Raw genomic sequence first — 22392 nt, forward strand, 5'->3', positions numbered from 1 at the left:
GGGGGGTTTATGTCAGAACCGCTGTAAAATCAGCCACCCCTGTGCAAATCACCAATTTAGACCTCAAATGTACATGGTGCGCTCTCACTCCTGAGCCTTGTTGTGCACCCACAGAGCATTTTACACCCACATATGGGGTATTTCTATACTCAGGAGAAATTGCGTTACAAATTTTGGGGGTCTTTTTTTCCTTTTAACGCTTGTGAAAATAAAAAGTAAAGGGCAACACCGGCATGTTAGTGTAATTTTTTTTATTTTTTTACACTAACAAGCTGGTGTAGCCCCAACTTTTCCTTTTCCTAAGGGGTAAAAGGAGAAAAAGCCCCCCAAAATTAGTAGTGCAATTTCTCCCGAGTACGGAGATACCCCATATGTGGCCCTAAACTGTTGCCTTGAAATACGACAGGGCTCCAAAGTGAGAGAGCGCCATGCGCATTTGAGGACTAAATTAGGGATTGCACAGGGGTGGACATAGGGGTATTCTATGCCAGTGATTCCCAAACAGGGTGCCTCCAGCTGTTGCTAAATTCCCAGTATGCCTGGACAGTCAGTGGCTGTCCGGAAATGCTGGGAGTTGTTGTTTTGCAACAGCTGGAGGCTCCGTTTTGGAAACACTGCCATTCAATACGTTTTTCATTTTTATTGGGGGGACAGTGTAAGGGGGTGTATATGTAGTGTTTTACTCTTTATTAGGTGTTAGTGTAGTGTAGTGTTTTTAGGGTACATTCACACTGGCGGGTTACGGTGAGTTTCTCGCTAGAAGTTTGAGCTACGGCGAAAAATTTGCCGCAGCCCAAACTTGAAGCAGGAAACTTACTGTAAGCCTGCCCGTGTGAATGTACCCTGTACGTTCACATGGGGGGGGGGGGGGGCAAACCTCCAGCTGTTTCAAAACTACAACTCCCAGCATGTACTGACAGACCGTGCATGCTGGGAGTTGTACTTTTGCAACAGCTGGAGGCACACTGGTTGGAAAACCTTCAGTTAGGTTCTGTTACCTAACTCAGTATTTTCTAACCAGTGTGCCTTCAGCTGTTGCAAAACTATAACTCCCAGCATGTACTGATCGCCGAAGGGCATGCTGGGAGATGTAGTTATGCAATAGCTGGAGGTACTCAACTACAACTCCCAGCATGCCGAGACAGCTGATTGCTGTTCGGACATGCTGGGATTTGCAGTTTTGCATCTGGAGGGCTACAGTTTTAGAGACCACTGCAAAGTGATCTCCAAACTGTGGTCCTCCAGCTGTTGCAAAACTACAATTCCCAGCATGCCCTGACAGCAAACAGTTGTTTGAGCATGCTAGGAGTTGTAGTTTTGCAAGATCTGGAGGGCTACAGTTTAGGGACCACTAGTGGTCTCAAACTGTAGCCCTCCAGCTGTTGCAAAACTACATATTCCAGCATGCCCAAACAGCTGTCTGGGCATGCTGGGAGTTGTAGTTTTGCAACAGCTGGAGGGCTACAGTTAGAGACCACTGTATAATGGTCTCAAACTGTACCCTCCAGATGTTGCTAGGCAACTCACCGGCTTCCGTCGGATCCAGCTGCACGTCATCGCCGCCCGCCGATCTCCGTCGCCTGCAGCCTCCGACGCCCGCCCGGATCGGTAAGTGGATCTTCGGCGCCGGTCCCCGTCGTTTCCCCGTCCTGCCCTGCCTATTGTGGGAGGGCAGGACGGGGAAAACGAAAGTAAACCCCCCGCCCCCGATCTGCTATTGGTGGTCGCGTCTAGACCACCAATAGCAGGGATAGGAGGGGTGGCACCCGTGCCACCTCACTCCTATCGCTTCAGGGGGATCGTGGGTGTCTTAGACACCCGCGATCCCCCTTACATTCCGGGTCACTATAGACCCGTAATGACCCGGAATCGCGCAAATCGCAAGTGTGAATTCACTTGCGATTTGCCGCGATCGCCGACATGGGGGGGTCTGATGACCCCCCTGGGCATTTGCACGGGATGCCTGCTGATTGATTTCAGCAGCCATCCCGCTCCGATCCCCGCCCGGCGCCCGGCGGGGACTAAAACTGCCCATGACGTAAATGTACGTCCCTGGTCCTTAAGACCCAGGGTGTCGGGACGTACCGTTACGTCATGGGTCCTGTAGGGGTTAATACTGATGATTTTAATGTGTTCCCAGGCGGATTTAGTGACAGTAAAATGGGTATAACAATATGACATATTTAATATACCATTGTTTCTTTCTTTTTTCAATAAAGGTTTCTTTTTCAATTTGGAAAGTTTGCAATTTTTATTTAACTCCTTCAGGAGTCGTCTTTGTTCATTTTATATGCATTTTATTCAGGGCTGCGGGGTCTGAGTCGTGGAGTAAAAATGTATGGACTCAATTCTGTCTTTAAAATAAAGATATAAAATGTTCTGTATTAGTAATATTGTATCATTTATTAAACGTAAAACTTGGATATTTCTTTTCATTGATGATAGAAAAGCCTGATGCTACCATTTTACTACAACAAATCTGCTTTCACTATTCCCCATAAGGCCATGTTCACACAGTGGAATTTCTGCTATTTGGCTTGAATTCGGCATCCCATTTAACTTCATGGAATTCCGTAAAATTTTAAGACATGTCTTATAATTTTGTGGAATTTCCAAGGCGGAATGTGCGCGGCAGAAATTCCGCAGTGTCAATGGGACAGTGGAATCCCCATTGAAGTTAATGTGCAGTTAATTTTGAGGAATTTCCAAGCAGAATGTTCTGGTAGAATTCTGCTTGGAAATCTCGCCATGTGAACAGAGACTAATAGTTTGGTTTGCTGACTCCACAGTCCTGATTTTAACCTTTTGGGGCCCTTTTTACACAGCAGAATTTCCAGCATTTTGTAGGCAGCAGGTGCCAGACTGGACAAGACGGCGCTAAGACCACTCAGAAATTCTGCAGAAATAATTGACATGTTCAATTTTCCTATGAAGTCCAGAATTTTAATTTCCACAGCAGAAATTTCTGCCGCAGAAATCCTGTTGTGTACTATTGAAAACAATAGGAATCACTGTACACTACTTTATCTAGTGGCTGTCAGTCAAATGGGGCAGGTGGCTGTAAGCAGGCCAGTGGGTGGTAATAAAGAGAACATAGGCTGGACTTACCTGGGCTCATGCTGGGCTTTTGAACCTCATTTGCATAATACCAAAATGGTTTGTATCTCTGTACTGGAAAGAACAATGGAGATTAAAAAAAAAAAAAAAAAACATATGCCCAGAATAATTATGACTAGCCTTATCCAGCCATGTGCTTATTTAAATTCCTGTTTTTCTTCTGATAGATCTGCTTTAACCAGCCAAGGACATTGGTGTCCTGGTACTTAAGGACCAAGGATGTACCTGTACGCCCTGATGCCTTAACACCTTAAGGACTCAGCCCATTTTTATCTTAAGGACTAATTTTTGCACTTTCGTTTTTCCTTCCTCACCATCTAAAAATCATAACGCATTCAATTTTGCACCTACAGACCCATATAAGGGCCTGTTTTTTTGTGTCACCAATTGAACTTTGTAATGACATCACTTATTTTATAACCTACTCTGCGGCGAAACAAACTAAAAATTATTTGGAGGGTGAAATAAAAAAAACACAATTTTGCTAATTTTTAGGGCTTCCGTTTCCACCCAATGCACTTTTCGTTAAAAATTACACCTTATCTTTATTTTGTAGGTCCATACGGTTACGATACCCAATTTATTTAGGTTTTATTTTATTTTACTACTTGAAAAATAACTACATGCACTAAAATTTCTATTTGTAAAATTGTCATTTTCTGACCCCTCTAACTTTATTTTTCCGCATACAGGAATGTGTTGGGCTCCTTTTTTGAGCCGTGGTCTGTAGTTTTTATTGGTACCATTTTTGTTTTTAAGGGACTTTATGATCACTTTCTATTAATATTTTTATGGTATATGATGTGACCAAAAATGCACAATTTTGGACTTTGGTATTTTTTAAGCTAATTTTATATTTTAATAGTTCGGACATTTATGCACGGTACCACATATGATTATTTTTTATTACGTTATTTTATTTAAAAAATGGGGGGTGATTCAAACTTTTATTAGAGGAGGGGCTTATTCACATTTATGAACTTTGTTTTTTTACACCATGCATTTTATACCATGCAGTCTTTTGATTGCATACACTTTTCAATTCTATGCCATAGCATAGCATTGATCAGTGTTATCGGTGCTCTGCTGCTCCAGCCTACATGACAGGCTTGGAGGAATAGAACACTGATCAGACAGCGAGGAGGCAGGTAAGGGCCCTCCCACCATCCTTTCAGCTGATCGGGACATTGCAATTTTGTTGTGATTGTCCCGATCAGCTCCGCTAAGCTGCCAGGATTCTTTCAGTTTCATTTTTAGATGCAACGATCAACTTTGATCATGGCTTCTAAAGGGTTAATGCTGTGCATCGGCCTGATCAGTAAGGCTTGGCATTAACCCTGGGTCCTCGCTGCTGATAGCTGTCAGGACCCACCGGGTTTAAAGCGTTCTCCATTCGTGAGAATGTTTTAAACGCGGTCCTTAAGGGCTTGGGAACAGGGGGCATACCTGTACAGCCCTTCATCTCTATGTGGTTAAGCGGGGTTTGGAGCGAGCTCCGGAGCTATGCTCGCTTCTGAGCAGTGAGTGTCAGCTACTATGAGTAGCCAGATCAGTATTGCTCCCGCTGCGGCCAGCCTTTTAACCCTTTAAACACTGTGATCAAAGCAGATCATGGCATCTAAAGTGAAAATAAAAGTTGCCGGTAGCCCCCCCCCAGCACGATCGCGGGAATTCGGTGAGCTAAAATAATGGAGGAGAGTAACGTCTTCTGCCGCCGATCCACTAATGTAGCTTGGCTTAGTCAGGCTATATCAGTGAATCGACAATCATACTGTGTAATGCTATGCCATAGGCATAGCATCATACAGTAAATGCTATCTAATTATTGCATATGAAAAGTCCCTTTTAATTTGGTAAAAATCAAATCACCCTTATTTTCACATAAAAAAAAAGGAACATACTTGGTATCGTCACATGCGTAATTGTCCAAACTATTAAAATATAATGTTTATGATCCTGAACGGTAAACAACATAAACGTGAACAAGTAACATACACCAAAAATACAGATTTTTTTTCAATCACATCATATATCAGAAAAACAATTAATAATAAGCTATGAAAAAAACTATCAAACAGAAATGTCACCAATCCCTGTAAACTGAAAAATAAAGTTAAATAGGGATCAGAAAAGGAAAATATTATACATACCAATTTTGTAAAAAAAAAAATAGCATTTTTTTTAAAGCAGTACAGTAATAGAAAAACATTATAAATTAGGTATAGTTTTAATTGCATTGACATACAAAATAAAGATAATGTATCATTTTACCATAAAATGCACTGCTTAAAAAAAAAAAAAAAAAAAGTTGCAAAATTGCTGTTTTCTTTTTTGTATTTTTTTGTTTCGTGGTACATTTTATGGTAAAATGAAAGATGTCATTATAAAGTACAATTGGTCGTGCAAAAAAAACAAGCCCTCAACAGCTCCCTCATATGGATCCGTGGGTGGAAAAATAATAATGGATTTAAAGAGGAGGAAAAACTTAACCCAGAAATCAAAAATGGGCTATGTCCTTAAGGGGTTAAAGGGGTTACCACATGATATTTGATAAGTATCATGTCAGCAGGGGTATGATCACTGGGAACCCCACCGATTGTAAATTCCCCTTGCCCCACAAGTGACACAAAAGTAGACGTTGCTCCATTCATTGTTTATGGGACTTGCAAACATAGCTGAGTTCAGTGAAATGTTTGGACGTCCCATAGAGAACTTTGGGGACAATTTAATTCTATTCTTGTGCTCAATCAGGGTCCCAGAAGTCAGGTCCCTCCACAGGAGATAGCTTCTACTCTTGGGATAGTACTTTTAATTCTTTCATTGACAAGCATACCTAAAATCTGATTTATTAAATAACCATATACTGCAATATCTTCTGAAAGTAGACACCTGGCACTGGGGGAAATATGCTACTCAGCACTTTACAAGCATGTAAATGTTATCAGAGGAAAATACCCCCCTTTTGATAATTGAAAAGATGGGTAATGAGTTAAAGGAGGGTGAGTGTAGAATGACGGAGATTGATGTAACAGGCTAAGTGCCCGGTATCACTTAAAAGAGCAGCTCCATTATCTCCCTGGGCATCACTTGGAGTTATCCAGGAGGGGATAAAACTGAAATTGGCTGAGAGCTTATGAGCACATGAAAGCCAAGTTTCTGTATCCCCCTTGGGGTTACTAGTAGGGCAGAGCTATGCTTGTTGGTTTGATTATTATACTTATAAGATCTATTATCTAGCTTTTAGTGTGTTTTGTATAAGATAGGGCAGTAAATTGTGGTCTCTACTAGTGAAGGAAATGAGAGTACGCACACTCTGTAAGGCATTGTGGAGTATATTGGTGCAAAGGTCTGTGCTTTACACCTTACTGACCAATTTTAACCTTTTTTTTAAGGGTAAAATAGAGTATTTCTTTATATACTCTACATGTTTATATGAATAGTTTCCTTTTTTGGGCATTGGAATCAACACAGATCTGCTATGCATCCATTCAGAATGAACTTTTACTGTTTACTTCCAGTGGAAAAAAATATAATGTAAACTAATGCATCTGTTTTTTTTCCACTGGAAAAGGTACTTTTGTATTACAGGAACACAGATATGTCATGATGGATGGACCATTACAAGACAAAGCTGCGATAGCCAAAACACGTCATATCTTTGGCTGTCTACCACATTACCAGGATAGACTCTTATCCAAGGAACTAAGCAATGAAGTCCCATTACTCCAAGCAGATATATTGAAAGCTCTGAAGAGTTGATTCAGACGTTAACACCCTACTAAATAGACTGCCCACAGTTGACCTGGGGAAAATAACTAAATCTAAGAGGACATGAACTAGATGGATGTTGTATATATTTTGTCGCCCATGTACCTATATACAGCTCAAGAAAGAATTAATAGACCACTGCATAATTATCAGTTTAGCTGGTTTTACTATTCATATGTATGTGTTTGAGTAAAATGAACAGTTTGTGGAAAATAACCAAAAAATTTTATTATTTCCAGACCTCAAATAATGACAAGAAAATAACAACAAAATACTAATGATTTAACTTAGGAAGATTTCAGAAAGCAATATTTGGTGGAATAACCCTGATTCTTCATCACAGCTTTCATGCATCTTGGCATGCTCTCCACCAGTCTGGCACATTGCTGTTGGGTGACTTAATGCCACTCCTAGCACAAAAATGCAACTAGCTTGGCTTTGTTTGATGGCTTGTGACCATCCATCTTTCTTTTGATCAATTTCCAAAGGTTTTCAATGGGGTTCAGATCTGGAGATTGGGCTGGCGAGTAGTGTTGAGCAAACCAAAGTTAGAGAATCCGGGTTCTGTCAGAATTTTGCGAAATGTATGCTTTATCACGAAGACGAACAAGTGCTGGTTGACTTTGGCCGAACTTGATAGCATGGCATCAACGCCATGTAATTATAAGAGAAGGAATAAGGAACACATGGCGCTGGCTCCATTTCAGCATAACAGTTGGATTAAGAACATCAGGGTAGCCAATAATGGCTTGCATACAGCTCTCAGCCAATAAGGAGGCAGTTTAGGGGTGGGTCCGTGGCACCAAGAAAGACATTGAGCTGTGGCTGCTTTTTCAGGGAGAGAAACTGAACGATTGACATCTCAGTGAGGGACAGTGTGTGTTTTCAGAGCCATAGAAATAATGCACTCCATGAACAATATAAAAGATAGCACTATAGCAGTCACATTGGGCTTGTCAGTTCAGGGTCAGAAGACGATCTCTGGGATCTGCCTGTAAGTGTGTGTTCAGAACCAATGCTGCAACCCCTTATAGCAATTGCAAAGCACCATAGCAGCTGTATTCGTGTGTGGCATACGGAGGGGAAAAAGGTGTGCAAACAAGGATTTTATATTTTTTGTGAGTTCAGAAAACGCATTGGCTCTTACTTACTAAGAGGAAGTGTAGGTTTCTTTGTGGGTATTAATTCCCTATAATTTATTTTCCAGAGAACACGTCCCATTTTCCCGGCGGCCACGCCCCCCATTTCGGGTTTTCTTAGCAAAATGAAGAGTTAGTCGGGGTTTTTCAATTCTGGCGCAAAATCTGGCACAAAATCTGGCACAGACAGAATTTCTGGTGCAATGCAACAGAATCTGGTGCACAACCCGACAAAACATGTCGGGTTTGCAATAGTAAATGAGGGCCATTGTCTAATAGTTGCCAATTAAGGTACGGTACATGGTGTGACATAGTTATTGTTCTTGGAAAATATTATACAATAAATGTTTTTTTACAGTTGAGAAAACAAAATGTCTAATTGTTGCTGAAATTAGTGCAAAATGTAGGGAAACCTTAGTAAATACCTTGGAAAAATATCTTTTGAGAAAAAAAAAAACACAAAGAAAACTACTTTCCACTCTTAGTAAATCAGCCATTGTGGACTGGTTGACTCATTCTCAGTCATAGCGTCTGACACTGATGTTGAGCCAGGTATCAGCAGATTCCTCCTCTACAGTTACGCTGCACAGTAAAAGAACGTCACACTTATCTGAGGAGACAGCACCCTGGGTACTAAGGAGAAGGATAGCGATGAGGAAGAATAGTGTGAGAACAGTCAGCATTTGGAGTGTGTTGCAGATAGTGAAGGTTTAAGAAGTGGCAGAGCATAGCTGTGGCAGTGGGTCTGGTGGTAGTCAGTCATGTTGGTGGATAAGGTGAGGGGGCAGGGGGCCCATGAAACATCAGAAAAGGCTGAGAGGAGTAGCAGGGATGGTGAAGAGTAGAGATGAGCGAACTTACAGTAAATTCGATTCGTCACGAACTTCTCGGCTCGGCAGTTGATGGCTTTTCCTGCATAAATTAGTTCAGCTTTCAGGTGCTCCAGTGGGCTGGAAAAGGTGGATACAGTCCTAGGAGACTCTTTCCTAGGAATGTATCCACCTTTTCCAGCCCACCGGAGCACCTGAAGGCTGAACTAATTTACGCAGGATAAGTCATCAACTGCCGAGCCGAGAAGTTCGTGACAAATCGAATTTACTGTAAGTTTGCTCATCTCTAGTGAAAAGGACTATGACAATGTGGTTCTGGAAAGTACATGAGAACAAGGTTGGAAAAGGGTTGTGGTATGGCAATTCTTCTACAACTCTGTTGTATGGCAATTCTTCTATACCTTCCCAGAGGAAGAAAACCAGGCACTATGCCAGATCTGCAAGCAGCAATAAAGGCATTGCAGGCCACAAATTTAGGAACATACCGCTCTACATAAACCACATGGAGCAGCATCACAAGGCCGCATAGAACAATTGAAACACTCCACAATGTGAAAAACTTGCTGCAGCTCCCAACCCCTGTCATTTGTCCAGTAGCCAGGTCTCATCCATAGTCTGTGTTGTCATCATCATCATCATCATCTAGTGTTCTTCCACTTCCATTCCATCAGTTATCCAGAATCAAATCTATATCCAAAACAACAGTATGCATTCAGTCATCCAATTGTCATGTGGCTGAATTCACTTATGGTCAAGTTGTTATTGATGCAGTCACTGCAATACGATCTGGTTGAATCCACTGCCTTCAGACAACTAATGGGGTGTGCCCAGCTCAGGTGGCACATACCCATTGGCCATTACATCTCTAAAAAAAAAGCCATCTCCGCCTTGCACAACCATGTAGAGGAGAGGGGGGACCATTATTATGGCCCACTGTGTCAACATCTTGAAGTGCAATGCTCCACTGCAACAAGGCCAGGCATTAGTGTCATCTCCACGGTTGGGCTGCCTGATCCAGTTCAACTTCGGTCGCTTCTATCGCGTTGTATTACATCTCCGAAGCCTGAATGAGCAAAGCAACACAAGGGATGAGTTTCTACAATGTCTGCTGTGTGCAATGTCATGCTGAGATTTGATAACGTTGTGACTAAGCTTCATCTAGGTGGCATGAAACTTTCTCTGTGTATAGCACATATGCTAAATCTGGTCATAACACAAATCTTTAGCCGTTCTTATGCATTTAAGTACAGCTAATGGAGCCAGTGTGGTGACTGCTCAGGCATTGACAGCTGATCAGAGAGCATGCTCAGGTCTTTCGAAGGAGCACCAAGATTTGTCACCCGGGCCAACAGCAGAACAAACAATATTATGCTGCTGATATTCCTTCTGGAGTAAGCACTCATGATGATAATTGAGTAAGAAGTGAAAGAAGTATGTATGTTGAGGAGGAGTTGAATGGGTTGAGTAGCCACATGTTAGAGGGGAGCCAAGCAGGGAAAACAGACAGTGGAAGGTGAATGACAGAAGAAAGAGAGTTGTTGGACATGAAGGGGGGATAAATAAACTCGGCACCTACTTGACCACATGTACGTGCACCGAATGGATATCTAAGACAGGTTCAGATCTTCAGAAATATATAATATCTAATGAGATTGTGAAAGATAATAAATTGCTGTATGCTGACTTTGTCCAACAAGGTCTTGCAAAGGTTTTCAAAGATAGTTGAGCAACACATACAGTGGGGCAAAAAAGTATTTAGTCCGCCACCAATTGTGCAAGTTCTCCCACTTAAAAAGATGAGGCCTGTAATTTCTATCATAGGTATACCTCAACTATGAGAAAAAAATCCATAAAATCACATTGTCTGATTTTTAAAGAATTTATTTGCAAATTATGGTAGAGAATAAGTATTTTTTCTACACAAAAGTTCATCTCAACACTTTGTTATATACCCTGTGTTGGCAATGACAGAGGTCAAACATTTTCTGCAAGTCTTCACAAGGTTTTCACACACTGTTGCTGGTATTTTGGCCCATTCCTCCATGCAGATCTCCTCTGGAGCAGTGATGTTTTGGGGCTGTCACTGGGACTTTCAACTCCCTCCAAAGGTTTTCTATGGGGTTGAGATCAGGAGACTGGCTAGGCCACTCCAGTACCTTGAAATGCTTCTTATGAAGCCACTCCTTTGTTGCCCAGGCGGTGTGTTTGGGATCATTGTCATGCTGAAAGACCCAGCCATGTTTCATCTTCAATGCCTTTGCTGATGGAACGAGGTTTTCACTTAAAATCTCACAATACATTTACATGGATCAGTCATCCTGGTCCCTTAGCAGAAAAACAGCCCCAAAGCATGATGTTTCCACCCCCATGCTTCACAGTAGGTATGGTGTTCTTTGGATGCAACTCAGCATTCTTTCTCCTCCAAACATGACGAGTTGAGTTTTTACCAAAAAGTTCTACTTAGGTTTCATCTGACCATATGACATTCTCCCAATACTCTTCTGGATCATCCAGACTTCAGACGGGCCCGGACATGTACTGGCTTAAGCAGCGGGACACATCTGGCACTGCATGATTTGAGTCCCTGGCGGCATAGGGTGTTATTGATGGTAGCCATTGTTACTTTGGTCCTAGCTCTCTGAAGGTCATTCACTAGGTCCCTCGTGATTTCTGCTCACCGTTCTTGTGATCATTTTGACACCACGGTGGGGTGAGATCTTGCGTGAGGCCCCAGATCGAGGGAGATTGTCAGTGGTCTTGTATGTCTTCCATTTTCTAATAATTGCTCCTGCAGTTGATGTCTTCACACCAAGCTGCTTGCCTATTGCAGATTCAGTCTTCCCAGCCTGGTGCAGGTCTACAATTTTGTTTCTGGTGTCCTTCGACAGCTCTTTGTTCTTGGCCATAGTGGAGTTTGGAGTGTGACTGTTTGAGGTTGTGGACAGGTGTCTTTTATACTGAGAACAAGTTCAAACAAGTGCCATTAATACAGGTAATGAGTGGAGGACAGAGGAGACTCTTAATGAAGAAGTTACAGGTCTGTGAGAGCCAGAAATGTTGCTTGTTTGTAGGTGACCAAATACTTATTTTCCACCATAATTTGCAAATAAATTCTTAAAAAATGATTTTGTGGATTTTTTTTCTCATTATGTCTCTCATAGTTGAGGTATACCTATAATGAAAATTACAGGCCTCTCTCATATTTTTAAATGGGAGAACTTGCACAATTGGTAGCTGACTAAATACTTTTTTGCCCCACTGTAGTTTAAATGAAATAGGCCCTAGATGAGGTAGTGGACCTTGTTGAACCCATATGTCTACAACCATCCAAACAATGGGAAGTGGGAAGATCCATACCCTTAGTGTGTGTTGGTTTTATGAGCTGAGCAATGGTTCACACATAGTATTTAAGTCAGTATTTTAAACCAGAAGTGGGTCCAAACCAAAGAAAAAGGTGCAGATGTTCAGAAAGGTGCAAATGCAATTTTTGAATTTGTATTTGTCAATTCCACTGGTGGTTTTGGCTAAATATGTTGTTCAAAATACAACTTACAAACCCAATCATTTGATATCTACATTGTTAGGCTTTTCTTTTACATGTGGGCATTTACCACTTTGTTTTAGCAAAAAGTAGGGGTCTCAGCACTGAGACCACCACCGATCCAGCAAAGGTAATATCTACATGGAGTTAACAGTCTGTTCAAAGATGGGTTTTCTATGGATATTTGGGTTTTTGTAACTTTCATTGGGACAAATTGTGTCTTGTGTATGATAGGGCACATAGACTCTTGTCTGTGCCGGTGAATGGGACTGCAGAGTACGTTGATCCTGTATAATAGTGTATCAGCGTGCACTTTTCAAGTTAAGTTAATGTTCCTATGCAATTATATATATATATATATATATATATATATATATATATATATATATATGTGTGTGTGTGTGTGTACTAATATAAATATCTCTCCTTTCTCCCTGTTATTTGTATATGTCATTCCTCCGCTTTTGTGCAGCCTTTCCTGGAACAGTGACTTTCTGTGAGGTCCTGGAGTTTAGCTGGCAGAGAGGTAGCAGGACACTACCTCCTCTGACTGCTCTGCACTTAGGTGTTCTCTCTTGAAATTCTATCCACCTGCAGACTGCTTCCCTCTGACGTCTACTGCAAAACCATCCTTATAAGAGGGATCAAAGCCGAAGCCTGGGATAAAATCCCATCTGAGAAAATTTAGTCACATTACTCGAGCGTCTTGTTGCACTGAGAACTGCTGTCCTTCAGGGAAGACCTGTGAATGTGGTAAGGCAGCGATGAATTCATTTATGTGAATGGGGTTATCCTCTCTATAACATCTTTACAAATTTACAAAACGTTTTTCATATTCCTTTTTTTTTATACTTATCAAGATGCTTTAGAACTGAGTGTGTCATTTACAAAAATCCCTGTGATATCTTGCTGTGCTTATTTATATTTTACATAGGACTGCAGGTTATTTGAGTCAGCTAGTTTAACTCCAGCTCCACATGTAGTATGATCTCATAGTTAAATTACAATATTATATAATTATTTATATAGGTAATATAAAATATAGTAATTTATGGTATAATAATGTATAGTAATAAGATGTTATATAATTGAATTTATACTTAAATATTAATATACCTATAAATTATTGTATAAGTTATAGTATGCGTTTTTAATATATATATATATATATATATATATATATATATATATATATATATGCGTATATATACAGTATATATATATATATATATATATATATATATACATATATTTGTCTAGAACAGCATTTACATCGGGTTAGTTAACTTAGAAAGTTATCCATGTGTAGAATAAATGGAAACATTAATAATAATAATAATAATAATAATAGTAGTAGTAATAGTAGTAGTAGAAGTAATAATATAATAATTATTATTAGTAGTAATAATAATTAAACTAATAATTAAATGTCAAATTAAAATAAATTATCTGTCGGCTGGTTTGGTTCGGTAATCCAGAGATTTTTTTTCAGGATATTTGAAACCATTAATTACATTTTCCCTATAAGGTGGAAAATTATGTCCACCAGGATCTATTATTTTTTTTTCACCTTTTGTGATCTGCCCCCGATGAAGGGAAGGCTAAATCGAAATGTGCATAGGGAATGAATGGTGATTCCGTTACTGCTTTGGATATCTGTGTTAGTCACTATGACTGGTATTTGTACTGTATTGTCTTGTGATATGCAGATGGTCTGGTGTAGTTGTTACTATCTCTTTTTGAGATTTAGTTCTGCATAGCTCTCGTAGTTAGTACTTTTGTATCTACCTAGTTGGGAGATACGCGTCTTTTGAATAATTTTCCCTCCCATATATTTATTAGTTAGGGAAGTTGCGTATATTGTATCCAACATCTGTATATGTTTGCACTCATCATAGTAGTAATACGGCCTTATTGATATGTTTTTTTATTTTAGATATATTTGATCTCTCTCTTTCTTTACCTTTTGTTAGTGTTTTTCAACCAGGGTACCTCCAGCTGTTACAAAACTACAACCCCCAGCATGCCCGGACAGCCATAGGCTGTCCTGACATGCTGGGGGTTGTAGTTTTACAACAGCTGAAAACCTCCTGGTTGGGAAACCATGCCTTATGTTATAGGGATCCCATTACTTTTTTCCATCCAGTCATGCGTAGTTGTTTCCTCTAAGATTTCTCCTTTTACATGCTTTTATATTTATATGCAATTCATTATTATATGTTAAATAAAATAATTTTTGTGTCCTATATGCTTATTTTTTCTCATTTTTTTTTTTTTTGTTGAACTACCTTTTGTAATCAGTCAGATGATTTTCGACTTCTAAACAATATTTTTTATTACTAGGATTCCAGCAAAGAAAATATGGCCGATGAAAACAAATTAGATTCTTTGCCTTTGCCGGATCCACCCCAAAAATCTCCAGAGAAGAAATTTCATTTGAATTTAATTCACAACTATCCCCAGAAAAATGCAGAGATTCTCAGCAGCCAGTATGGCTTCAATATCTTCCTGGCTGGGCTGCTGCTGATGTTCGCCTGGGCCATTCACGCCGTTGGGATTACGGACAGAGACCTCCTGTCCTATCTGATCACGCTGATGCTCATTCAGTTGGGGTGGATGCTTTGGTACATTTTCGGGAGTTACACCCAAAGAAGAAGCATTTTAGAGAAAGATACTGATGCTGGAGCACGGTGGCTGAGATGTAAGTGTTGTAATGTGTCTTCATATCCAGAACTCTAAGGGGTGTAGATGTCTGCTCAAAATTCTAATATTGGTTATGAAAGGGGCATTTGTTTTTAAAAGTCTGTAGGGAAACTCGGTAATAAGTGTTCATTTTCCTTGTGTCCTCCAGAGCGAAATTCTCCATTGTTCTCCAAATTTTTTTTTAAATTAAAGCGTACCTGTCATAGTGCAAAAAAAAAAAAAAAAAAAAAGTGATATGTTACTCAGGACCCAATCCTGATCATGTGCATATAATTTTTATGTGTCTCGGACCTATATATCCAGAGATATAAGCATTTATCTGCTGGTGAGTTACTTTTTCATTGTGCAGGCTGGAGGGGGCGTGTCAGTCTGTCTCCCTCACAGGAGCAAGCCTGTGCAGTCAGCCAATCAGTACTCTCTGTTCTGTAACCCTTTCCTCTCTGGTTTTATGCTTTGTCATGTGTCAGAGGAAGATACTTGGAGTTTGCCTGCAGTAATCAGAAGACATTATGGTGAATTCATAACAGGATAAAATGTATAAATATAAGAATAGATCTTTATAAAATTAGTGCAAGGATTTTTTAGATAAAACTACAGCATTTTTATGAATACATGTTCTATCTGTTTTATCTTCTCCTAGTAAAGCTGGATGCTAATCAGCATAGCTGTCACTCTGTGTGTCATTCATCTTTCACAGACTCCTGAATGTCTGATCAACTTCTTTCTCATTCAGGAGTCCGAGAAAGCTTTGAATATTTCAGCATGCTGGGAGTAGTAGTTGAGTAACAACTGAAGCTGCAATGTTTGTAAATAACTCTGTTAGAGCAGTGTTGCCTCCAGCTGTTTTAAAACTACAGCTCCCAGCATGTCCACACATCCTTTATCTGTAGTTTTGCATACACAATAGAAATCTCCTATACTGGATACCGGTATGCTTTACGGCCGGTATCCAGTATGCTGTAAAATCTAGACTAGTCTGTCTGGCTAAAAGACTGGCGACCCCTAGTGGTGGCTATTTTGAGCTTGAATTTCAGGTGAAAATGATTTTTTTTTTTTAACAGGTGTATATTGTGAAATGTCATATTATAATAAGTCCTGCAATATATGAAAAGTTTTTAACAATGACAGTGCCTCTTTAACTGATGCCAGAAAGTTAAACAGATTTGTAAATTACTTCCATTAAAAATTTTTATCCTTCCAGTACTTATTAGCGACTGTATACTACAGAGGAAGTTCTTTTCTTTTTTGGATTTCTTTTCTGTCACGATCACAGTGCTCTCTGCTGACACCTCTGTCCATGTCAGGAACTGTCCAGAGCAGAAGAAAATCTCTGGACAGTTCCTAAAATGGACAGAGGTGCCTGCAGAGAGCACTGTGGCCGTGACAGAAAATAAATCCAAAAAGAAAATAATTTCCTCTGTTGTATACAGACACTAAAAAGTACTGGAAGGATTAAGAATTTTTAATAGAAGTAATTTACAAATCTGTTTAACTTTCTGTCACCAGTTAATAAAATAAATAAATAAATAAATAAATAAAAAGTTTTCCACCGGAGTACCCCTTTAAAAAGATGATGATCATGGAGATAGCACTCCCCAATCTATAGAATATGTGTGCATTTTTGGGTTAGGTTTAATTTGTATTAGAAGCCATAGTGGCACCCAACTCACCCTACTGACTTGTAATGGGGTTTGTCCAAATTTGTTGTCTCTATTGTCTTAAAGGGGTATTCTGGTGGATTTTTTTTTTTTAATAAATCAACTCGTGCCAGAAAATTAAACAGATTTGTAAATTACTAATCTTAATCCTTCCAGGACATATCAGATGCTGTATGCTCCACAGGAAGTTCTTTTCCTTTTGAATTTCTTTTCTGTCTGACCACAGTGCTCTCTGCTGACACCTCTGTCCATGTCAGGAACTGTCCAGAGCAGAAGCAAATCCCCATAGCAAACCTCTCCTTCTCTGGACAGTTCTTGACATGGACAGAGGTGTCAGCAGAGAGCACTGTGGTCACACAGAAAATAAATACACAAAGAAAAGAACTGTAGTATACAGCAGCTGATAAGTACTGGCAGGGTTAAGATTTTTAAATAGAAGTGGTTTACAAATGTTTTCCACCAGAGTACCCCTATAAAGGAATGCATCATCAGTGTCACCTGCACTAACCTGTTGGTACAGGCTGGTAGTCTGAGTGACACTGATGATAATAATACTTAGGCTATGTTCAGACAGTGGAATGTCTGCACGGAAAATCTCTGTGTGGACATTCCACTGACAGTGGTGTGCCATCAGAACATGCCAGCGCTAGGACCGCTCAATAATGTGCCGGAAATTCATGATGTGTGAACATGTCCTTACCTATCCCTGATTCGTCTCTCTGTTCACCTGTTATCCACCTCGTTCGAGTGGCAGGCCTGGTGCACGGGCAGAGCTCCGGTAGCAGCTGATGTCACGACTGCTGCTTCCTCACTTGGCCCAGCTGTTAGCAGACTTGAAGAAACAGCAGCCATGATTTCAGCGTGCTCCTGGAGCGCCGTCCGAATAAGGAGGATGACAGGTGGACAGAGTGACGGATCGGGGATAGGTAAGTATCATTATTATAAATTTCACCCACACTACCAGCCTGTACCAACAGATTAGTGTGGGTGACACTGATGAAAGATTTCCTTTAAAGGAGCATTCCCCCTAGACATTTTATCCCCTATATAAAGTATAAGGTATAAGATGTCTGATCACAGGGGTTCCCGCCGTGCCCCTCTATTCATGTCTATGTACATAGCAGTCATGCCTCCCATAGACCTGAATGAAGGGGGCGTGTCGGCTGTGGTCTCCAGTCAATCGACACACAGAGGAATTCGCTCCATGCACCAGATGACTGAGGTGCCACTTCGGAGATCACGGGGAACCCCAGTGGCCGGACGCCTGCAATCAGATAGGGTATAAGATGTTTAGGGGTGAATAGAATAGCAATGCATGTTGCAATGCATGAAACTCTTATATCACAAATAAAGTGAGAAACTAGGGGTGAATGGTACAATGGTCTAGCCAGCTTCTATAAAAATAGGTTAGTACACATAAGTTGCATAATCCAGAATTTAAGTTTCCATTCTTAACATAACAATAAAAAAAAAACTATTCTCTACTTTCCTGATTCTTATTGCAGCCATTTTGAAGATGCTTGGTCCTCATTACTCGCCTTTTTTCTTTTCACAATGAAAGGAAGTGCCCAGCCAGCCAATCACTGGCTGGAGAGTTGTGGGTACATTTTTTTTCTACAATCTTGGCCACTTTTAAAAATAAAAATAAATTGCCACTAATGCATATTAGTGCATGGAATGTAAGGAGGGGGGGGGGGCAGTAAAAAGTAAGGTCTGATAAACAAATGTGATAGGCCTGCCTAAGAATAGATGCATTAATGTGTGGATGTTGGGAAGTCTTGGAGGTTTGGGAGGTTTGGATCATGATGGATGTTAGTCTTAGAAAGTTGTCCAAATGCAGCGTTCCATATCTTAATGGCGGATCTGTGGTGGATTACACCAATATACAGACCTAATTTAGCCTTTTTCTTGTATGCTCTATAGGACTATAACTTTTTTTTCCTGGAATTTATTTATATGGTTATAAGAAAGGATTCTTTTCTTTGGCTGCAAGACATCTCTTATTTAGTGATTCACTAGGAACATTCACAGTGGAAAAACAAATCAGTCCTGGTCATATGATGGACACGCAGCTGCATGGATCATTACAAGACAAAGCTCTGCTAAATGTACCGTAAAATTATGCATCTGTTTTTTCCGCTGGAAGTAAGCAATGAAGGTTCCTATTACAGCAAACGTATGTTGAAAACAGAAAACAATTGATCCAAAGGGTATATTGATTTTTTTGTATAACTTTTTATTACATAACAAACTAAAATCAATCACAATTGACATGAAGTAAATCCTATGTAACTCTGAGATTATGCACCTACACCTCATATTGAACAGTTTCTATATTCATGAGCTATATTGCTGACGGCTCCAACTGGTTCCAGATCAACTGGTTCCAGAAAGTTAAATACTTCTATTTAAAAATCTTAATCCTTCCAGTACTTATCAGCTGCTGTATACTACAGAGGAAGTTATTTTCTTTGTGAATTTCTGACCACACTGTGCTGACACCTCTGTCCATGTCAGGAACGGTCCCGAGCAGGATAGGTTTACTATGGGGATTTGTTTCTTCTCAATTGTATATTTTTATGTGGTTGTAATTTGTTATTCACTTAATACTTTCTTTTTTTCTTTTTCTTTTTTTCCCATTTCATTATGTATACATATTTATCTTTAAAACATTCAAAGGTGTGTTGTCAGGACAAGATGTTTTTTTTCTTTTCTTTATAATATCATTTTTATTAATCGTTTTCAAATATAACATAACAGCATTCAGGGATGAACACCCCGACAGGAGATACAACACTGAGAAAAATTCAGGCAAAATCGACAGGCTCAAATTGACTTGGGTGCATATCATAGCTAATAGAACATAGAGTGCATGTCCCAAGTAGAACAGGACCAGGACAAGAGGTTGTGTATATATATAATATAATTCATTTTTTTACTGGTTTTCTTCTATGCAGGCTCCGTCTCTAAATATCAATTGTCTCTGATCTAGTGGGGAGAGTCTAGCTGCTATAATGTCTCCCATACAATACACATGTACAGAAAAGGAGATCCTACCATTATAGAGTAGTACTGAGCAGGGTTAGCTGTGACTCAAGCACTGGTGTAAAATCTAATACAGGGCTTGACAAATTCCGGGCACCAGGTCGCCACGGCGACTAGGAATTTGGTGGCGCCCAGGTGGTTGTCACCCCTTTCCATCCTCTAAAAAAACAAATGATATTACTTACATCCGCCCCTGCGCTGATCCCCCATTGTGCCTGCGGTCGGCGCTCTGTTGTTACAGGTGTAACAGACATCAGGTGACCATACTGAAAAAGCCAGTCAAACAACTGCCCCCCTTCCTTCTTGTACACATACTAGTCCTGCTTTGTCCATGCGTCATCACCTATGTCATGGACATATTTCCTTGATTGACAGCTGTGAGCGCATGGCTCACAACTAGAGGAAAAATCCTCCCACTGTCAGCTTGTGTCCCGCTACTGTCAGTGAGGACAAGCTGGGAGTTGTAGTTTTGCTAAAGCTAGGGGAGATGTGAGCAGACAGCATACTGAGGGAGGGGGCGGAGACCTGCACAGTGAGACCACACCCCCTCCCTTTGAGAGGAATTCAGACTAGTGAGCTAAATTAAAAGTGTAATAAAAAAATAAATTAAGGTGCTAGACACATACAAATTTGATTCACATGGTCAGGATTAGGTACTAAGTGATATATTTAAAAAATGTTTTTTTGTTGAATCGGATGGGTACGCTTTAAGCACTCTATGTCAGTCAGTCAAGACAGGATGGGGTAGTGTAGACGAAGGTGTGCATGCTGCAGCTCACGCCGCCTACTTGACACTTGATCTCTGAGGTTGACAGATTTACTTTAACCCCTTAAGGACCAAGGACGTACCGGTACGTCCTTGGTCCTGCTCTTCTGATATAACGCGGGGTTACACAGTAACCCCGCGTCATATCATGGCGGGCCCGGCGTCATAGTGAAGCCGGGACCCGCCTCTAATAGCGCGCAGCGCCGATCGCGGCGCCGCGCGCTATTAACCCTTTAGCCGCGCGCTCAAAGCTGAGCCGCGCGGCTAAAAGTGAAAGTGAAAGTTCCCGGCTAGCTCAGTCGGGCTGTTCGGGATAGCCGCGGCTAATCGCGGCATCCCGAACAGCTGACAGGACAGCGGGAGGGCCCCTACCTGCCTCCTCGCTGTCCGATCGCCGAATGACTGCTCAGTGCCTGAGATCCAGGCATGAGCAGTCATCCGGCAGAATCGTTGATCACTGGTTTCTTATGAGAAACCAGTGATCAACATAGAAGATCAGTGTGTGCAGTGTTATAGGTCCCTATGGGACCTATAACACTGCAAAAAAAAAGTGAAAAAAAAAAGTGAATAAAGATCATTTAACTCCTCCCCTATTAAAAGTTTGAATCACCCCCCTTTTCCAATAAAAAAAAAAACACAGTGTAAATAAAAATAAAAATAAACATATGTGGTATCACCACGTGCGGAAATGTCCGAATTATAAAAATATATCATTAATTAAACCGCTCGGTCAATGGCGTGCGCGCAAAAAAATTCCAAAGTCCAAAATAGTGCATTTTTGGTCACTTTTTATATCATTTAAAAATGAATAAAAAGTGATCAATAAGTCCTATCAATGCAAAAATGGTACCGTTAAAAACTTCAGATCACGGCGCAAAAAATGAGCCCTCATACCGCCCCATACACGGAAAAATAAAAAAGTTATAGGGGTCAGAAGATGACAATTTTAAACGTATTAATTTTCCTGCATGTAGTTATGATTTTTTCCAGAAGTGCGACAAAACCAAACCTATATAAGTAGGGTATCATTTTAATCGTATGGACCTACAGAATACATATCAGGTGTCATTTTTACCGAAAAATGTACTACGTAGAAACGGAAGCCCCCAAAAGTTACAAAACAGCGTTTTTTTTTCAATTTTGTCGCACAATGATTTTTTTTCCCGCTTCACCATAGATTTTTGGGCAAAATGACTGACGTCATTACAAAGTAGAATTGGTGGCACAAAAAATAAGCCATCATATGGATTTTTAGGTGTAAATTTGAAAGAGTTATGATTTTTTAAAGGCAAGGAGCAAAAAACGAAAATGCAAAAACGGAAAAACCTCCGGTCCTTAAGGGGTTAAAGAATCCCAGCTTAGCTACATCCATCCATTTTGATATTGTGTATCTGTGTTATGTGACCACTGGTCAGACCACCATTACATGCTATCATGTGTGACAGGCAGTGTGACAAGCATCTGTTCTGTGTGACTGACTTCCTGTAAACTATAGGACTGCTCTGCCATCCATCTTACTGCCATGTGTAAGGCAACAGGTGTACAGTGATGTAGTACATAAGTCCATACAATTATTAGCAGCAGTTATGCAACTCTCCTGAGTTACAGTGTCTGTATTTGCTGTGTGTAAATTCTCTAGTCTGTCCTATGTGATGCAACCTGACATTGCTTCCTTGCTTTTAAGAGCTAACAGTAATAACTCCCTCTAAGGACACAGTTTTATGATGGATAAGGTAGAAATACACAGGGGACATAGGTTCTATCACTTGCTCTACTAATGACTCAGAGCAAATGCCCCCTCTGTCTCTGCAAAGTCAGAGGAATT

The 22392-nt window shown here is 40.4% G+C and overlaps 1 protein-coding gene and 1 long non-coding RNA gene across 3 annotated transcripts in view; one reads left to right on the top strand and one right to left on the bottom strand.

Moving 5' to 3' along the window:
• The window catches only part of OTOP1 (otopetrin 1), a 159950-nt gene that overhangs the window by 6750 nt on the left and 130808 nt on the right, over positions 1-22392 (top strand). Inside the window, exons 1-2 of one of the 2 annotated variants that reach the window (XM_056555142.1) lie at positions 13061-13148; positions 14739-15096. In XM_056555142.1, the coding sequence (XP_056411117.1) occupies positions 14757-15096 (340 nt within the window). In that variant the 5' untranslated portion in view covers positions 13061-13148; positions 14739-14756. Of the gene's footprint in view, positions 1-13060; positions 13149-14738; positions 15097-22392 lie in introns of those variants that run through there. The other variant, XM_056555141.1, reaches the window with a different exon arrangement.
• LOC130354564 (uncharacterized) overlaps positions 14956-22392 on the bottom strand; it is a 111260-nt gene continuing 103823 nt past the window's right edge. The window contains exons 3-4 of the long non-coding RNA XR_008888446.1: positions 15433-15586; positions 14956-15295 (exon numbers count right to left, since the gene is read on the bottom strand). This is a non-coding gene — a long non-coding RNA (uncharacterized LOC130354564). The remainder of the gene's footprint in view (positions 15296-15432; positions 15587-22392) is intronic.

Source organism: Hyla sarda, chromosome 1 (genome assembly GCF_029499605.1).
Source record: "Hyla sarda isolate aHylSar1 chromosome 1, aHylSar1.hap1, whole genome shotgun sequence".
Lineage (NCBI taxonomy): Eukaryota > Metazoa > Chordata > Amphibia > Anura > Hylidae > Hyla > Hyla sarda.